The following is a 19775-nucleotide window of genomic DNA, read 5'->3' on the forward strand; positions in this document are numbered from 1 at the left end:
CTTGCTTCATTGTGTTGACATTAGCTATTAAAAAGACAGAGGGAATCTTTAATATCTTAGTATTTGACAAGTTTTTTGGTACGAGCTGTCAAAATCTCCATGATTGTAAAGTTTGGTGTGTGTAGCTGCTACTTTAAGGGCTGATCTTTATGTTTATGTTTCCCCATGAATGCTGACATACTGAGGGCAAACTGACCAAAACATTGAAAATAAATAAAAAGTTAAGCTTGTAGTGTCTCCCCACTGTGGTGCAGGACTGACTGAAATTGAATACAAGAAGGTTGAAAATGTGTAACCTTTGCTCCTCCTGGTCGTAGGCCGTGAATGTGGCTGGAGTGGGGCCCTTCAGCGAGGCTGTGCTATGCCAGACGCCCTGCTCTGTCCCAGCCGCCATCACCAACATCTACGCCCTGAAGGAGCTGGAGCTGCGCCGGTACAGCGCTCCAGCAGACGTAGATGAGGAAGAGGACGAGGATGAGGACAGCGAGCAACAGCAGCAGCAGCCGCCCTTCTACTCCCCGTCCAGCTGCCTGGGCCTCAGCTGGGACCCACCCTGCGACCACGGCTCTGATATCACCTCTTACCTCATCGACCTGGGGGAGAGGCAGCCCGTGGTCATAGGCCCCGTCACCAAACACATCATCCAGAACCTGCAGCCCGACACCAGCTACAGGTGACTTACACAAGAATAGTGTTAGTTATGTTGTCATAGTTCCTCCTCAACTAAGTCCGTCATGCATTATAGTCATATCATCATACTGGCCCCTAATTATACTGTCACTTGGTATAACTTCCTGTCCAAGGAGTTAAAGCCAAATCTGTTTCAAAAAATTAGATTTTTTGATTAATAGGGCTTGGGTAATATTGCCATACTAAGGTCACTAAAACTGCAAAAGCACCGCAATAACTGCGTTTTACATTTGAATAAAGTCTCGTGCACATGCCTGGCATAATTTAACCGTTTGATGATGAACTAGTTCATGTTTTCACACCATCTGCCTTTTAAGAAAACGTTCCCCGTGTTCGTCCATCAGACTCGACTCGAGTCTTGAGCAGACGTGAGTTTTGGGTGCTGACTTACGAAGCATTGGCTTTAAAGGAATCTTGTCATTGAGTCAATCAATACAGATCACAGACGTAACAGCGTAGGTGTGCACGAAACCAGCTGCACCATGACTCGTAAACACATACGTAATGTGGCGTGGTTCAAATCCATTGAAAAGATGCAGCCAAACAGAGTCTGCACAAAGTCCTAATCCTCCTCCTCCATAAATGTGTAGTAAAAGCATAAGCACTTACTGTACATAGGGTCTGTATATGTGGAACACAAAAGTGAAAGTTAACATGAGAATCAGCTGTGAGCTGATGCCAGGCTGGTCTGTTTGCATAGTTGTTTTGAGTTATAATACATAATAATTTTAGCACTATTCAAGATGCCTTTTTTGCTCCATATTAGCCATTAATGTACAAACACATACTGTCACTTGCGCCTGCTGTTATTTTTTGTTGCTATAATTGAAGTACAATGGGACACCCCTTATACACCGCAGACCGTGGCCACATGGAGTCAGCTCTGTACTTAAGTTTGAAAGAACAACTGGATAATTAATGCAAAGAACACGATTTAGGGGGCTCTCTGCTGTTTGAGTTCATTTTAGATCTCAAATATACCATTAAATGATATGGAAGCATTACTTTATTTTATGCCGGTTGCGCACATGTCTCTGGCGATACAATGTTTGAGCGTATAAAACATTACACTTGACATATTTGTGCGCCTGGATCAGATCTGTCCTTTTTCCTACACAAAAAGAATAACCACCAAGGTATGTCTAAAGTGTGTCGTATTTATTGTGATTTTGTATGATTCTAACGGGTTTTCCTGTTTGTCTGCAGGATTAGGATCCAGGCCCTGAACAGCCTGGGAGCTGGGCCCTTCAGCCACACAGTGAAGATGAAGACCAAGCCCCTTCCCCCACAGCCGCCCCGACTGGAGTGCACGGCGTTCAGCCACCAGACGCTCCGGCTCAAGTGGGGCGACGGGCCGGCCAAAGCCACGCCCTCCGACAGTCTTCAGTACCACCTGCAGATGGGCGACCGCAGCGGAAGGTCTCGGCCTCTGCCTAATACTCAAATACTCTGTCTGGCTCTAAATAAACGAGTTCTGGATATTTGTGTTTAAGAGAAACTGAGTGGTCTGTGATGTACTAAATTGATTCTGTTGTTTTGTGTTTGTTGCTGCAGATTTGTCTCCTTGTACAAAGGACCATGCCACACACACAAAGTCCAGAGGCTAAATGAGTCTACCTCTTACACGTTCCGCATCCAGGCCTTTAACGAAGCGGGTGAAGGGCCCTTCTCCACTGTTTACACGTTCAGCACCCCTCGTTCCCCTCCGGCTCCGCTCAAAGGTACCACTGCTTTTTACCTGAGCTGATCCTGCTCCAGCACGAGTCCTCTCTCAGGCTCTCCACACTCTTTTCATTCTGTTTAATGAGAACACTGGTCTCCGGGGAGCACAAGCAGTGGTTCAGAGAGCAGAGATTACAGCTGGAGGATGCACAGGCTCCATAGTGTCTCATTTAGACTGTGACGAGGAGGCTCTTCAGACTTCACATGAATGCTCCTGCAGAGTCTGTGTGGACTGACAAAGGTTCCTTAACAATCTCTAGTGTATTTTTAAACATATATATATTTCAGTTTGTTCTAAATTGCACATGTAATTTTATTTATTTATCTAGTCAAGATATTAGACATGAGTTGTGTAAGAAGAGAAGGAACAATTTTTCCCTGTCCACCAGCCTAACTCAAACCGGGCGTATCATTTCACCAGATTTTCAGAGTGACAGTATCTACACATTTACACACTCAAACATTCTAACTGTAAAGTCCCTGTTGTTGGACCAAAATGGTTTCTTTCTCCTTTATTCAGTAGAATGTCATGATCCCATGTAACTGGTTGTTCTTAACACATTGTACTAACATTGTGGTGTCCGTCCTCAGCCCCTAAAGTGGAGCGGGTGGACGACAGCTCCTGTGAGGTCACATGGGAGACAGTGGCACCAATGAAAGGCGACCCCATAATCTACTCTCTGCAATGCATGATGGGAAACTCTGACTACAAACAGGTGAGTGGAGCGTGGACATCTCCCAGAATTCTTTCTGCTTTGACTGTGGTTAATCCAGAACTCAGATGGAGTAGAATGTTATAAGCCCATTATACAGAGGCCGTCCATCCATGAGATGTCTGCGGACCCCGTCTGCGGGCCCCCCATCTGCTTTTGGCAGCTTGTTCATCTCTTGCACTGGGTTACCACATCATGGGCTCTGTAACTGTGTCACTGGATGTGGCTGGTGAAGGCTGCGGTCAGACCATCTGCACTGGACCAAGCAAGAGTTGTCTTTTCACACATTTGACATCAACTTTTAAAGGCTGCATTTTTCTATTATTATTATTATTATTATCAGGTTTTCATTGATGAAGGTAACTTTTCAGTTTAATTTGCATTTTAGTTGATAGTTGAAAGCATTTAATGTCCATATTAAAAAAAAATAGAAATTCCACAGCATGCTTCCTGAGACCATAAATGGTCTGAAAAAAGGATAGTTTCATACAGACCTTTTTTTGTTTTGTTGATATTTGGCTTACTTCTTGTGTCTTATAATCTGTAACAATATTTGCATTTTAAAATCCATAGCAAGGCCCCCTAATTTCTTAATTTGAAGATCACAAATTAACTATTCTCTTTAGTTAAAATAAGAGAATGTATAGATGCAAGTCCAGATGACTAAAACTGAAAATGTTTCTACAATTGAACACTCCTGGACAAATAAGGGATTACACGGACCTATCTGGAATATAAAATAATTGTAACCTACAGCTGTATTTTTAGCCTAAAGCGCTCCTATTTACATTTTTACTCATGAGATAATAATGGCCAGCACTGATAAAGATGAAAATCATGTGAAAGCAGCCGATACAGATACTGGACCATGTATCGCCGGTCCCTAATCTGACATTGTGTTCGGTTTAGTCACACTGTGCACACTGTGCAGGTAAACGGTGTATGGTCTCCTAAAGTCTTTCTGAAGTTACCCTGTGTTTGCAGGCGTTCAAAGGCCCCTCCACCTCGTTCCTGGTGCAGAACCTTCAGCCCAGCAGCGATTACCGTTTCCGGGTGTGTGCCATCAGGCAGTGCCAGGATGCCCCGGAGCTGAGCGGGCCCTATAGCCCCACAGTGACCCTGTCCCCTCAGAGGAGCGACCCGGCCGGCAGCACCACGACCAGCACCAGAGCGGGCTGCGAGGCGTCCCGCTCCAGACGCTCCCTCACTGACGAGCAGTGCGCCTTCCTCATCCTCATGCTGTTCGCCATCATCGCCATCCTCATCGCCTTCGTCATCCAGTACTTTGTCATCAAATGAGCGCTGTCTCCTCCGCCGCAGGGCTATAGCTTTATCCTGTAACCTTCTGTGAGTCCTCTTAGGCATGGGACGGTCCTACATCCTCACCCGCGCAAGTAGACCGCGCTGATATTTAGTGCATGAACAGAATGCTGCTTAAAAACGATTAAATGTTAGTTTTTCACCCGTTTCAAATGTGTTCATGGGGCCGTGGGTGGTACAGAAACGACCTTCGAGACGTTTATGTAGAGAAGTTTGAGGATGTGATCAAAGATATCGTGGGCTAAGTGGATGTTTAAAATTACTGTAAAGACAAATTTATCCTAAAACCACAGCAGCTCCCGTAACAACCCTTTCAATGTACACCTCTAAACCGTCCCATGCCTATTTGTTTCCACGGTTCATTTCTGTTTTTCTGCTGCAGCGGGGCAGGCGGGCGAGTCCATCCGCCCTGCCCCGGAACTTCTCGTGGTAACTGTTATTCACTCTGTGTCGCTTCACTAAGGAATTCAAAACGGTGCAGGGTTTTCTTTTCTTTCTTTTTTTTGGTCCTGTCCCGGTCGGAGGCTGCGTGGCTGTGGCGCTTTATGACTTAATTGTTGACAACAGTATAATATATGTGTATAGAAGTAGTCCTTATTTATATTTCCATGTACGTGTCCAGTATGATGTGTTCCTTCAGTAGTACGTAGGTGTGTGGCCGTAGCCTTTTGTGCTTGTCCAGGGACGTGGAGGGGCCAGTGTTTGCACAGGAGGGGGTGGAGTCTTAAGATGAATTTAAAGATGAAGGGACTACAAACCCCTCCCCCTCACCGGAGTTTTAACAAGGGGGGAGAGAAGAAACCCGAATGAAATCCTCACTCATATTCTAGAACGTTCGTTTAGCACTTTCCAAACCTTTTTGATGTTCAGAATGTTTAAGGATGCAAAAATGACTGGAGATATTGTTCGTATATTTTTGTACAGTGAAGACACAAGGACCTGTATTGGGGGGTAAAAAAAAATGCTCAGTTTAAAAGTTAAAAAATAAACCAAACTAACAGTGAATTCTAATTATTTTTACTATCATAGTTAAACGGTAGCTTGTTTTTACAATCATGCAGCTGCTTTACTCTGAAATCTTGTTCAGCACAAAAAATGTATGCTTATCTGTATGTTTTGACGTTTTTCTTGAGTATCTGTTTTGTTTGTTTTCCCCAGTAATTAATTTCGCACCTTAGTAAAAGAAAAGGAAAAAAAAAAAACCTTGACTGACCGCGTCTTGGTATCGTGATGCATTTTATAGAACACACTTTAAGATTGTGCAAGCCCTACTTTGTGTTTTGGGTATTTTAAAAGTTGTTGTACCACATGACATGTCGCTGAAACGGCTGAAGAAAAAAATAATTAAAAGACGGTTGTTTCAGAGGCCTTAAATTGGAGGGGGAAAAAATCAGGGGGGAATTTTCAGATTAGTTTTTTCTTGTGTTAGAAAACTCTAATGTGTTTTATTTTTGCCCTTTCTTTTAGTTACATTTATTTAATGTTAGTATGTAAACGTGAGAGACAAAGTTCTATGTATTGCCTATAATTTCTGTTGATTTCCTTTTGTCGGGTCATACATGTGTGAAGTATATTTTTTTATGATATTGAAGTAATATAAGTTAATACTCTCCTCAGTACTCGTGGTCATGGAAACGGCAGATGCGTGTTGGATCATGTACTTCCTGTGAATCAGAATTTGCCTTTTTGTATGTGAAGTATTTGTATGAGATTGCTAACGCTGCGTCGTGTCTGGTGATCGGCCTGTAGGCTCGTAGGCTCTGGTGATCTGCCTGTAGGCTCTGGTGATCTGCCTGTAGGCTCTGGTGATCTGCCTGTAGGCTCTGGTGTGTCGGGGTTGGGCAGAGCGCTGCTGTTGAACCATCCCAGTGGACAGGTACCTGGCTAAACATCCTCAACTATTACATGATTTGGTCTTTGAGGCATTCTGCAAATGTTTTGTCATTTAAAGAAGTCAAATTCCTATTTTTGATAGCGATTGCAACTTGTGCCAATTTAACACCCCCGTCCCAGGGCGTCTAGCCCCTGTGGTTGGGGAGATGACAAACTGCTACAAAAATGAGTAAAATATGCACAAAAATAGAGACCATTTTTATGTAGTTTTAATGTTTGCAGTTACCTCATACACCGTACATTCCAATATGAAAATTTCTTATACTATACATACTACCAGACATATCACTTTAAAATGTGCGTTATGGGAAATGTATAATCATAGATATGTATCTAAAGTGTATCTGTATAGCCATGATATCTACAAAGGATCCATGCACAATAAAAGATTTATAATTCTTTGTGTGGTGTAGTCATTGGAGAGGCCGCTGTTCAGACTTATGAGAATGGGGAAAAACTATGCTAATTCACCCACTGTACTTCCTGATCAATCCAAGATCTTGGGCATAAATGTAAAAAAAAACTATTCCTAGAAGCAAGATATTTTTGCAGTTCTAGGTGCAAGAACTAAATACTTGGACACTTCCTTTCTGGCAGTTCTTGCAGCTTGTTCTTGATACATCATCTGAGCCGAACTTTGTTCTTGTTTTGGAGGAAAGAACAAGAACCGCTCTGCAAAACAAACTTATGATTCAAGTATGTGTTTGCCTTAACTGGGCCCTGCAGCTTGAATGGCTCAAATGCTTAGGATACATTTCTACACCAGAGGCTTAGACTACAAAGTAACACATGTTTGTACAATCTATGACTGATGTTCATGTTATTTTTAAAGAATGCATGTTGGATACAAAGGTTTCTAAGGCAGGAGGCAACATACTGCACACGTGTGAGGAAGACTGGACTGACCCTTCTGTGTGAGACAAACATGCTCTTGGTTTCTGAAATTGGTGGACTTTGTACCGATGTCAAATCATTAAACTACATTAAAAGGTTTAGGTAAAATGAATTGCCTTTTATAAATATATTTTAAAAAAAAGTCTAAATCACAAGAATAACAATGTCCCTGTGTGCTCTGGTTGCTCACTCTGGATTAGCTCAGGATGCATACAGTGAAGTATTTGAACATCCTGCGATTTTTCAAGTTCTACCTCAGAAATTATAGCGTGGTCTGTCATTTTCATCGCAGATGCTTTTCCACAGAGAGAGTAAAACATTTTTAAAATCCAGAAATCACATTGTATAATTAAATGATTTATGTTATTGCTGCAAATAAGTAATCAGTGATAATATTTGGTACAGAAGCCGTTGTTTCTAATTAGAGATCAAACCTTTCCTGTAGTTCTTGACCAGGTTTGCACACGCCTCCACACAGATCTTCTCTAGATTTGTCAGGATTCAGGGCTGTTGCCGAGCTTCAGCTCCCTCCAAAGATTTTCTATATATGTATCTTGTTTTTTTCAACATGTTTGGCCTGTAAGGCCTTACCAGACAGGAATGACTGCATGAAACAGGATGAGAGAGAAGGGAGGACACGTAGCAAACCACCAGAGTCAGGACCCACAAGACAGGAGTTGTGGGTCCAGGAGCCCGGTATATGCGCCCCAACCACTCGACCACCGGGCAGCACAAACGGATTTGTTGGATTTAGGTCTGGAGACTGGCTAGGCCACTCCAGAACACGCCGTGTGGAGTTTATACCAAAATGTTCTATTTTTGCGTCATCTGACCTTATGACTTTCTCCCATGACTCCTCTGGATCATCGAGATGGTCATTGGCAAACTTCAGACGGGCCTGGATCTGTGCTGACAGGGGAACCCTCTGTGCGATGCATGATTTTAAACCATGACAGCGTAGTGTATTACCGAGAGTAACGTTTGAAACTGTGGCCCTAGAGTCCTGCAGGTCATTGACCAGCTCCTCCTGTGTGGTAATGGGTCACTTGAAGCCGGGGCTTCAAGGTTTGCACTGAGTAATAGGGTGCGTGTCAAATGAAGCCCTGCCACAGGGCTTGCGTTAGTTTGTGACCAGTAAAAGCGAAGCTTCACTTTTGTTACTGGTCACATGATTGGTTGAGTATCATGTCACTTTCAAATAAAAGCGCCAATGCCTCGCGGCGTGTCATGGTTGTCAGTCAGATAGTGGTAAAGCGATAGAAAAAACAGTTCAGTGTAGTATTTCAATTTATTAATCAGGCTTGTATTTTAGATAACACAGGTTTGTACACTTTAATGTTACTGTGTGGATGAGGTGACCAAGGGTTGTCGAAGCAAACGATTTGCCTCTCTGCCACGGATTTGTTTGGGTTGGAGATGGTTTAACGTCAAAAAGTTCCTCAATTAAAATACAGTTTAATAATCCTTATCACAACTTTGTGGTTACTGAAATATTGCAATGGACAAATAGTGATATAAAAATGGCGGACTTGTGTTGCATCCGTCTTGGGAGCAGGAGAACGTGAGATCGAGTCTTAATCAGACCTTGTTGTACCATATGTGACACCATCTGTTCTCATGGTACATCTCATTGGTTAGATGATTTATACTTGGTGTATTGGTGTTATTTTATGAATGAAATGGGTTATTTGGTTTGTGACACTGCACCACTGTACTTACATGCATTACATTGTCTGACCACAGGATGGCGTATTGGAGCAAATGAAGCACCTAACGAGGCATCGACTCAAGTATTGATACAGTTGGCTAAAGCCTCAAATGGTTCATGGGGCTTCATTTGGTCATCACTACTCCCATATAGTTCTGGGCTGATTCCTCACCTTTCTTATCATCCTTGAACCCCGCGAGGTGAGCTCTTGCATGGAGCCCCAGTCTGAGGGGGCTTGATATAGTCTCATCTTTAGCCTCTTCCATTTTCCAACAACTGCTCTAATAGTTTGATCAGGTGTCTTTATGCAGCTAACAAGCTCAAACAGGTGCCACTAATTTTGATGAATAAGTGGAGTAGAGGTGGACTTTCTAAAGGCAGACTAACAGGACTTTGAGACCCAGAATTCTTGCTGATTGGCAGGTGTTCAAATACTTTGCATATTTTCAGCAATAACATACAAATAAAATGTTTAAAAATCATACAATGTGATTTCTTTAAATGCACCTACGAAAATTTCAGACCCTCCATCATCAAGTTCTCCACATCATCAAGTGGGAGAACTTGCAAAATTGCAGGATGTTGAAATACTTATTTTCTTCACCGTAAGAAAAGTGCTGGAGGACTCTGTGAGGGGACAACACGTGGAAACATACTCAACACAATCTAAGAGCACCTCTAAGTGTGGGTTTTTATACTTTTATTAACATGGGGAAGGAAAAATAAATGAAGGTGGCAAAAATGCATCCAACTAAAGCAAGCAAGCAGTGCACTGACAACACTGTCAGAATCAGTTTGTTTTCATTGATTATTACTTAAACTACCGTATGTCTCTTTTTCAACAACATTTGGTGTGTAAGTTTTTTTTTTGGACATTTCATGAGATCCGGCTAAAGACAAAACTGTAAATGAACTAACAGTATTATGTATTTTCACAATTGTCTGTTTTACCCCTTGGAAAGAACAATGGGACTGGCCTGTGTTTTAATGCTCTGTGCTGTCGTTATTTGATTATGGGGATGATTTTTACACACACACACACACACACACACACACACGAGAAGGAGGAGGTGCTGCTCAGCTCTCCTTGTGCCACTCTCCAGAGCCGGACTGTGTTTGGGACCGAGGACTGTCCTGCTGCTTTGGTGCTCACTGGATCTGCGAAGGTAAAGATCATACTGATAACGTTTTATGATTTATTACAACATCTTTATTTAGCTTTTAAAATACATTTCTGACAAATCAGTTTCACCTATAAGTATGGGCTATTTGCAATAAACCTATTCTAACCCTTAAATGTAAAAAAGGTCTTTAATATTGTTGAACAGGAATATTTAGAATTCATGTTTGCATTTCATGTTTATGGCAATATAAATAAATGTGAAGCTGGACATTTTAACACTTTAATTCACTTTAATTTCTAAAAAGTTGCCATTTCTGTCAAAGGAAAAAATATATTTTGTTTATGTCATGTTAAATACATAGAAGCGCAAAAACTGTCATTTTTTAAGTGCGTAATTATTCTTGTTATTCAGCAGAAAACCCCTGCTAACCTTGTAGTTTAGATCTAGTCTTTTTGTCAGTTCTCCTGGACATGTTTAAAATGTATAACATAATCCATAAATTAAATTGCAAACATAATTTGATATTTTTTACAAATCTTGTAGCTTTAATACATAGTTCCAATTAACACAATGGTAAGGTCATTTGTTGAGGCAAAGCTTCGAATGAGCTGGGATAATAGATGGAGGTACAAGAGCTCCTTCAGATGTGCTTTTAAATCACAGTATGACTGAGGATGGAGGACAAGCCGCTGTAACTAACTTGAGCCACAATAACACATGAATGTGCGATATATTGTGTTGCTACAGAAAGTATTGACAGTACTTTATAATCTTGACACAGATATGCAAAAGCAGGGCCAGCCGAGTGAACATGTTTCTAAATGTACAATATCACTGAAGAGCATGAGCTGCAATAAATAAACAGCAGAATGAAACACTTATTTATTAGTACTTATTTAGTCTCTGTATTTAGACTTTTATTTACTTATTTTACTTACTCTCTGCAGCTCAAATCTTAAATATCATTCTACAAACAGAGAAGCACATTTCCACACAAATGCAAATGAAATGTAGATTTAAAACTCGATTTTGATACTAAGGAATTCTGACACCACAATGTCAAATGTTTTTACACAATAGAATGTAATTTTAAACACACAAAAATAGTTTCTATACAGATTAAGGCCATACTGAATCCATTCACGAAAGGTCCATTACTATTCACGTGATTTGTGTCTTTGTTTTGTAGTTGTTGATGGAGATAATGAGGAACATCTCGAACAACTGAGCTTCTACAGCCACTAGAAATATTCAGTAAAGAGTCATTCAAAGTCATAGTGGACTTTCTCTTAGGAGCTGTAGCTGTCACTCAACACTTCTACAAGGCTTTTGCAGTTCTACTCATCTAGTTTAAAGGAGATATCATACTTTTTTCAGGTACAAGTCACTATTAGTATGAAAATATAATATATATAAAGTAAATCATCATTTGACATTTTGTTTATTGTAAACCACAAAATGATATAAAACACCTTAGTTTTTTTCCTCTGCTCTTCTCTCCTCTGCTCTCCTCTCCTCTGCTCTGCTCTCCTCTGCTCTTCTCTCCTCTGCTCTCCTCTCCTCTGCTCTGCTCTCCTCTGCTCTTCTCTCCTCTGCTCTCCTCCCCTCTGCTCTGCTCTCCTCTGCTCTTCTCTCCTCTGCTCTCCTCTCCTCTGCTCTGCTCTCCTCTGCTCTTCTCTCCTCTGCTCTCCTCCCCTCTGCTCTGCTCTCCTCTGCTCTTCTCTCCTCTGCTCTCCTCCCCTCTGCTCTGCTCTCCTCTGCTCTTCTCTCCTCTGCTCTCCTCCCCTCTGCTCTGCTCTCCTCTGCTCTTCTCTCCTCTGCTCTCCTCCCCTCTGCTCTGCTCTCCTCTGCTCTTCTCTCCTCTGCTCTCCTCCCCTCTGCTCTGCTCTCCTCTGCTCTTCTTTCCTCTGCTCTGCTCTCCTCTGCTCTCCTCCCCTCTGCTCTGCTCTCCTCTGCTCTTCTCTCCTCTGCTCTCCTCCCCTCTGCTCTGCTCTCCTCTGCTCTTCTCTCCTCTGCTCTCCTCCCCTCTGCTCTGCTCTCCTCTGCTCTTCTCTCCTCTGCTCTTCTCTCCTCTGCTCTCCTCCCCTCTGCTCTCCTCTTCTCTCCTCTCCTCTGCTCTTCTCTCCTCTGCTCTGCTCTCCTCCTCTCTGCTCCACTCTCCTCTCCCTTGCTTTCCTCCCCTCTGCTCTCCTCTCCTCTGCTTTCCTCCCCTCTGCTCTCCTTTTCTTTCCTCCCCTCTGCTCTCCTCTGCTCTCCCCTGCCCTGCTTTCCTCCCCTCTACTCTTCTCTCCTCTGCTCTCCTCTTCTCTGCTCTTCTCTCTTCTCCTTTGCTCTCCTCTCCTTTTCTTTCCTCCACTCTGCTCTCCTCTCCTCTGCTCCCCTTCTCTCCTCTGCTCCTCTGCTCTCCTCTTCTCTGCTCCTCTCCTCTGCTCGCCTCTGCTCTCTTCTGTCTTGCAGCTGACCCTGGCATGCCCTGGCGCGGTCCCTCTCTGGAGCCGCCCGACATGGAGCAGTCCACCTGGGACGACCACCACTACGAGGGCTCCCTGTTCCCCACCTCCACCCTCATCCCGGTCACCGTCATCTGCATGCTCATCTTCCTTGTGGGCGTCACCGGCAACACCATGACCATACTCATCATCCAGCACTTCAAGGACATGAAGACCACCACCAACCTGTACCTGTCCAGCATGGCCGTGTCAGACCTGGTCATCTTCCTGTGCTTGCCCTTCGACCTGTACCGCCTGTGGAAGTACGTGCCGTGGCTGTTCGGGGAGGCCGTGTGCCGCTTCTACCACTACATCTTTGAGGGGTGCACGTCCGCCACCATCCTCCACATCACGGCCCTGAGCATCGAGCGCTACCTGGCCATCAGCTTCCCCTTCAAGAGCAGAGTGGTGGTGACCAGGAGGAGGGTGCAATACATCATCCTGGCCCTGTGGGGGTTTGCACTGCTGTCGGCCGCGCCCACTCTCTTCCTGGTTGGGGTGGAGTACGAGAATGAGACGCACCCGGACTTTGATACTGGGCAGTGTAAGCACACGAGTTACGCCATCAGCTCGGGACAGCTGCACATCATGCTGTGGGTGTCCACTACATACTTCTTCTGCCCCATGCTCTGCCTCATCTTCCTCTACGGCTCCATCGGCTGCAAGCTGTGGAAGAGCAAGAGCGACATACAGGGCTCATGTGCGGCCCGCGAGAGGTCGCACAGGCAGACCGTCAAAATACTAGGTGAGTGGGAACAAACTATTCATATTCAGCTGTTGAAGTTGCAACTTCATTATGGCCAGATGCAAAAAAGAAAAGCTCAGATTGAAGCCTAACTTGAGCAACAGATCTTCTTACACTGTAAGATTGTATGACTATGTCAAGAAATGATTTTGTCCATCCATTATCTTCATGGGGACAGCGGTCAGAGCAGGGAGGTCCAGACTTCCCTTTCCTCAAGCAACTACCCCAAACACTCCTGCTCCTCCAGGGGGATCCCAAGGCTTTCACAGCCCACAGAGAGACATAATCCCTCCAGCTTCTCCTGGGTCTTCCCTGGGGCCTCTTCCCAGTGGGACATGCCCAAAACACTTCCCCAGGGAGGCGTCCAGGAGGCTCCGGAACAGATGTCCGAGCCATCTCAGCTGCTCCTCTCCACAAGGAGGAGTATAGTATTAGTTTTGGTTTGGTACATTATTTTTACCTCAAAGCAAGTTCTTGAGTTGAATTTTGGCAGCAGTGTTAGTAATGAGTAATTCTTTCCAGCATCCGAGATAATGAATACTTGTCTGTGTCCGGGATTTGCCACACACCTGGAAACATCAGAAAATCATCATAAGTAGATCATCATTTTATATTGTGTTCATTGTAAACCATAATATTGATCCAAAATGGTTTGGTAATAGAAACAGGTCCCTGACTTCCTGTTCAAAACTGCAGGACTGATAAGCCCCGCCTCTTCATAGTGACATAGTGACATTTTAGAACACTTCCTGTGTCACTCAGAGTCTTAATTCGTCAAATAATATGGTATGTGGGCGTGGATAGAAGGTGGGTGAAAACAGGACTTTTCTTAGCACTCAAGCCTCAGTTGCAGGACAATACCGTATTGCTCAAACACGCAAGGATCAAAACACAACTTTGAAACTAATGATGAGGAAACGCTGTAATAAATGTGAGTTTACATAGTATTTACTTTTTGTAAATACTATGTAAAATCACATGTAAATATTTTTCTGACGTTGTGTTGATGAAATCCAATGACGCATAGAACGGGAAAGCTTGTATTACAATGAACCAGATCTGAATTATAAACATGTCATCATCACAAGCCGAGGTTTATCATATTACTGCAGCTCATTATCAGAGCGCAGTTGTATACAGGATCTCGAGTTCAATTGTCATCAGGCGCCTGCATTCTTTTTCCAAATGTATCGCAAATGAGCTTCATACATCATTTTGATTGATTTTGGCTGTTGGTTTATTGTGCATTGATCTCTATTACTTTGCTAATGTTTTGTGTCAGATCACAACATTAACATTTTTACATTTTGATACTAAGGAAATGCATCTATACTGGATAGTACAATGATAATGGGATGGCCGCTCTATGTTGGACAACAGAATGTAATTTTTAACCAAAAGATTGTAGTAGTCAATTCTTTACTATTTATGTATTTTTTTCTCCTGTATCAATGTTTGGGCAAATGAGTTTTAGTTTTAGTAGGGGAGACTTGGGTGAGTTGAGACACTTTTTGCATTATATAAATAAAACTGTTTAGAGACTTTAGTTTTAGGGAAATTGAGATTTTAAAAATAGCCCTTTCCAGCTTAAAGCCTGAGTGAATAAAACGTATACATTTCAAGAGCGATTTTACACCGACAAATGAACGACAAATGAAACCCCCAGAGTACTGTTTGAATTGTTACCTAAAGAAATACACATGAATCATCTAAGTATATTAATTTCATTCAATATCTTCTCTATCAAACTCTTACACCCCAATGGACATGTAAAACTTTAAAAGCAATAATTGAATCCATCCATCCATCCATTTTCTGCCGCTTTATCCGGGGCCGGGTCGCGGGGGCAGCAGTCTGAGCAGGGACTCCCAGACTTCCTCCTCCCCAGACACTTCCTCCAACTCCTCCGGGGGGATCCCGAGGCGTTCCCAGGCCAGCCGAGAGACATAGTCTCTCGAGTGTGTCCTGGGTCTTCCCCGGGGCCTCTTCCCGGTGGGACATGCCTGAAACACCTCCCGAGGGAGGCGCCCAGGAGGCATCCGGAACAGATGCCCGAGCCACCTCAGCTGGCTCCTCTCGACGTGGAGGAGCAGTGGCTCTACTCCGAGCTCCCCCCGTGTGGCCGAGCTCCTCACCTTATCTCTAAGGGAGCGCCCAACCACCCGGCGGAGGAAACTCATTTCGACCACTTGTATCCGCGATCTTGTTCTTTCGGTCATTACCCAAAGCTCATGACCATAGGTGAGGGTAGGAACGTAGACCGACCGGTAAATTGAGAGCTTTGCCTTTCGACTCAGCTCCTTCTTCACCACAACGGTCCGATGCAGCGACTGCATCACTGCAATGCGAACACAGCTCCTGCTCCGTTCATACAGGGACCGGACAGCCCTGAGCAAAGGGCCCCGGACCCCGTACTCCCGGAGCACCCCCCAAAGGACACCCCGAGGGACACGGTCAAAAGCCTTCTCCAGATCCACAAAGCACATGTGGACTGGTTGGGCAAACTCCCATGAACCCTCGAGCACCCGATGGAGAGTATAGAGCTGGTCCAGTGTTCCACGACCGGGACGAAAACCACTCTGCTCCTCCTGAATCCGAGGTTCGACTATCGGTCGGATTCTCCTCTCCAGTAATTGAATGTGAAATGCAATTTTCCGTGATTTTCTTGCCATTGTTTCTTTAGGAGCAATTTAGGAAAGAAATGTACCTAAATTGTATAAAAGTATGTATGTATATATATATATATATATATATATATATATATATATATATATATATATATATATATATGTATATATATATATATATATATATATATATATATATATATATATATATATATATATATATATATATATATATATATATATATATATATATATCTCTTTAGGCCATATATATATTTTGGAATAAAACGGACATTAAAAACCTCAGTAATCAAAAGTGCCAATACCATCTACTTATTTGCCTCAAAGACCCCAGATGGTCTCAAGTACGTTTCAGTTTAATCTTCAGAATAATTGCACTTATCAAATGGTCTTAAAGACACAAAAATCTAGTGTGTTTATTAGTGTCTGTGTAGAGGTGTGTGACTCATGCGCTCGCTCAGTGAATAGTATAGATGTGTTTACATCTGTGAGTGGGCCGGCTTCAGAACATGCTGCTGGTCATTAATAATGTCAAGCCACAGATCTCTTTATAACCTCATTCTCTTCATCACAGCGCGATTATGGATGACTAAGATCAAACAACTGTTGTGTATCATCTAGAATACATTTAAGAGCATTCTTTTAATTGTCACAGTTATTATACAATTACAGATTTATAGTAATTACAGTTACAGTAGTTACAATTTAAATTATTTTCTATTTAAAATTTGAGATATTTTTGTATTGAAGTTTCAACTAAAAATGATTCACGTATATGTTTTTCATTATTTTTGTAGGGCGTTAGCTTTACATCAGATATTGATGATGATTATAAAACCATACTGCGACAGCTTTAATCACAATTTACTGTGAAAGTCATAAATCATCCCTTGTGGTTCTTTATACTTTCACATTCAAATAATAGACTGAATCCATGGTCCGAGGTTGAAGAAATCTGAAATACCGCAACTTTACCAGATGAATTGAAGATGCAAACAGATATTTAAGTTGAGAGTGTTTCTACGGTGCAACCTGAAGCAGTTTGTTTTTTTAGCTGTAAAACTCAAAAAGGGTCTGGAGAGTATAATGGGACAATCACAACATTCTAGAATGTAGTTTTAAAAGTGAGCAGGAGTCAGGTCAGAATCCTCAGGTTGTACATTTTTTGACATGGTTTATGGTTTATATCTCTGTAATGACTGGGCCTGTCCACATGAAATAAAAACTGGCACAAAGTTCAACATCTTGGCTATCATCATAAATAAACAAACGTTAAATCATTTTATCACAATAGCTTCAGAGAGTTGTGCCATTAATCAAGTCCAAAAATGTGATTGTTGTCAGTTGAAAGGACTTTGATCCATTAATAGGACTTTGACCCAAATAATGATAAGGTTCAATGTTTTCCTTCAAAAAAACAGTACATCTCCCATAGAGTTACATAGGCCCTGCCCACCATCTGAGATTATGACATCCTATGGCAAGCAACCTATTTGACCAAAAACTGACTTTGGTCGTCGTGGCTACTGTAAATAACCATTGTAATGCACGTTGCATTCTCACTCACTGCCTTGCGTGTGCTCCTCAGTGGTGGTGGTCCTGGCCTTCATCATCTGCTGGCTGCCCTACCACATTGGCAGGAACCTCTTTGCGCAGGTGGACGACTACGACACGGCCATACTGAGTCAGAACTTCAACATGGCGTCGATGGTTCTGTGTTACCTGAGCGCGTCCATCAACCCCGTGGTCTACAACCTGATGTCCAGGAAGTACCGGGCGGCCGCCAAACGCCTCTTCCTGCTCCACCAGAGGTCCAGACAGGCCCAGCTCGGACAGAGGCCCCTGTGTGTGGTGGAGCACATGAACGAGAGCCTGACTGGAGTTTGAAGGAGCTCCACGCCATGTTGGAAAAGCTGCCAATAAGAGAAATAGACAGGTTTAATGTGGATGAGACGAGTTCTGCTGTACTGTAATTCAATGAGAAGGAAAAAGACTGCATTTATTGTTACGGAATTTTGTGGGGAAAGTATGAAGCAAAAAAAAAAGCAGGAATTCTACTTGCAAGTTGTTGTGTTTTTGGTGTCCTGTGTATTAATATTTGTTTCCAGACTTTTATCCATGGAAAATCTGATTTTTGTGCATTTGTAAAATGTTGTTTCTAAAAAGCAATTAATGTATCTTTTACCCCTTTGGATTGTAATAGCTAATCATAATTTGAAAACATAAATAAAGCATTAGGTCATGTGTTTGAATAAGGACATAGGATTCAATGTGTAGTTGCTACATAGTTAGCAGTTTTTTTTCTCATATAATCAAGAAATACAACAATGTAATGACAGTGCAATGAGTATTTGCTGATCACATTTTGGACTTACAAATACTTTGATTGAATATTTGTGCTTTCATTATACTAATTTGGTGAGGACTACTGAGAAATGAATTCCTATAGTCTATCAATGTTTTTTACTTGGCATTTAATTACTCATTTATTTAATGTGTTAATCTAATAAATAATCTTTAAAATGCTTTATTATGGTGGATCTATCAAACCTATCACTAGATTGTCTTTTGTCTGCAACAGGCTAGTCACATGATAAAACACTTTATAAAACCCCAGTCTTACTGTTTTGTACTTGCTTTGTTTGTATTGCAATGTATTTTCATTCAGTGTATGTAAGCAGCCTTAATTTAACTGTTTCTGAGTTTTTCCTGCTCTGGAAGAGGAACAGTGTTTGCACGGTAAATCCATGTATTCCATACAAGCAGAAGGTCATTTTGGTTGGCAAGCAAAGAAAAGTCTGGTGACTAGAGCTGCTCCTACGCTTGATTTTAGGATGAACAGTTTTTTTTATTTTCAAACATGCTTCTACAATAAACCTATTTAAACTTTGTATCAAACACCGTCTGTTGGATGTTTCCACTTATTTAAAGAGCATTATATAACTTTTATTATGCTATCTGCTTGCCTTCAAAGAGATGTTATTGCTTTGCCTGGAATGTTCAATAGAGTGGTATTAAAATTCTCTATCTCCACGGACACAAGCAGGCAACACTATCTGGACAAAAGTACATTAGCACTTGGTGTGTCGCTTTTAGTGATGACACAAAAGACGTGGGCAAGTTTGTGTTTTGTCTGAAGGTACACTTCCACGTTAAGTTTTATAAATTATCTGTAAGGTTTGAAAAAAAACTGTAAAAAACATAAAACATGCTAGATAAATAAATTTAAAGTTATACTGTGGAACTTTCCAGGCAAAGTAATAGCATCTCTTTTAAAGTTTGTCGAATCTGCAGCATTTTTTTATTTTCTATTCCATTACTTGGGCAAAATAGCTTTTCAGAGAATTACTTGGAATTACTACATTATCATTTTTCATATTTTAATTTACACGGCTCGTAATTATCTTCAGTCGGCTGCTTCTTGCTAAATGGTCTTGGTTAATAGCTGCGGTTCCTAATACTGTATGCCCATGTGCCACTTTGAAAATCACTGCACATTTATAAAGCCTAATTGCGGTTTAAGCTTCTTCAAGATTACATTAGCGGATGACATATAGTCTACATGCTGTTTCTTCATATCATACACATTTGTCAGTACAAACCTATCAGCTGTGGGCTATCCCTTGCATTGATTTGAAAATTGCTATTTGTCTGTGTGTGTTGGTTGTTTACAGGGCTGTCCCTTGAGTGGACGGAACAGAACATCGATAAAAGCGCGTGCGTTTGAGAGCAGGGCACTTGGCTCTTGTGTGGCCACCTGAGCCCTGGGCTTTTGGGGCTGTGTACGTGCTGCTCGTCCTGGATAATGTGACACAAATATTGTATTAGC

At 42.2% G+C, this 19775-nt stretch overlaps 2 protein-coding genes across 4 annotated transcripts in view; both read left to right on the forward strand.

Moving 5' to 3' along the window:
• fndc3a (fibronectin type III domain containing 3A) overlaps positions 1-6739 on the forward strand; it is a 72628-nt gene extending 65889 nt beyond the window's left edge. For all 3 annotated transcript variants that reach the window (XM_072460613.1, XM_072460631.1, XM_072460623.1), the window contains 5 exons: positions 318-673; positions 1897-2109; positions 2245-2411; positions 3004-3128; positions 4110-6739. In XM_072460613.1, coding sequence (XP_072316714.1) covers positions 318-673; positions 1897-2109; positions 2245-2411; positions 3004-3128; positions 4110-4424 — 1176 coding nt within the window. In that variant the 3' untranslated portion in view covers positions 4425-6739. The remainder of the gene's footprint in view (positions 1-317; positions 674-1896; positions 2110-2244; positions 2412-3003; positions 3129-4109) is intronic.
• A 3336-nt stretch (positions 6740-10075) lies between these two features.
• mlnr (motilin receptor) lies at positions 10076-18030 on the forward strand. Its single transcript, XM_072457656.1, has 3 exons — positions 10076-10106; positions 12522-13298; positions 17535-18030. Exons 2-3 carry the CDS (start codon positions 12533-12535, stop codon positions 17831-17833), a joined length of 1065 nt encoding a protein of 354 aa, XP_072313757.1. The 5' UTR covers positions 10076-10106; positions 12522-12532; the 3' UTR covers positions 17834-18030.
• The last annotated feature ends 1745 nt before the right edge of the window (positions 18031-19775 follow it).

Source organism: Eucyclogobius newberryi, unplaced genomic scaffold (assembly GCF_026437365.1).
Source record: "Eucyclogobius newberryi isolate DKJ021-1_F unplaced genomic scaffold, fEucNew1.0.hap1 SCAF_10, whole genome shotgun sequence".
NCBI lineage: Eukaryota > Metazoa > Chordata > Actinopteri > Gobiiformes > Gobiidae > Eucyclogobius > Eucyclogobius newberryi.

What these genes read in the sequence shown, in the direction of transcription:
- mlnr (XM_072457656.1), top strand. Translation starts at nt 12,533, where the DNA reads ATGCCCTGGCGCGGTCCCTCTCTGGAGCCGCCCGACATGGAGCAGTCC. An exon ending in GCAGACCGTCAAAATACTAG is followed by an intron (nt 13,299 to 17,534) that starts GTGAGTGGGAAC and finishes TGTGCTCCTCAG; the next exon opens with TGGTGGTGGTCCTGGCCTTC.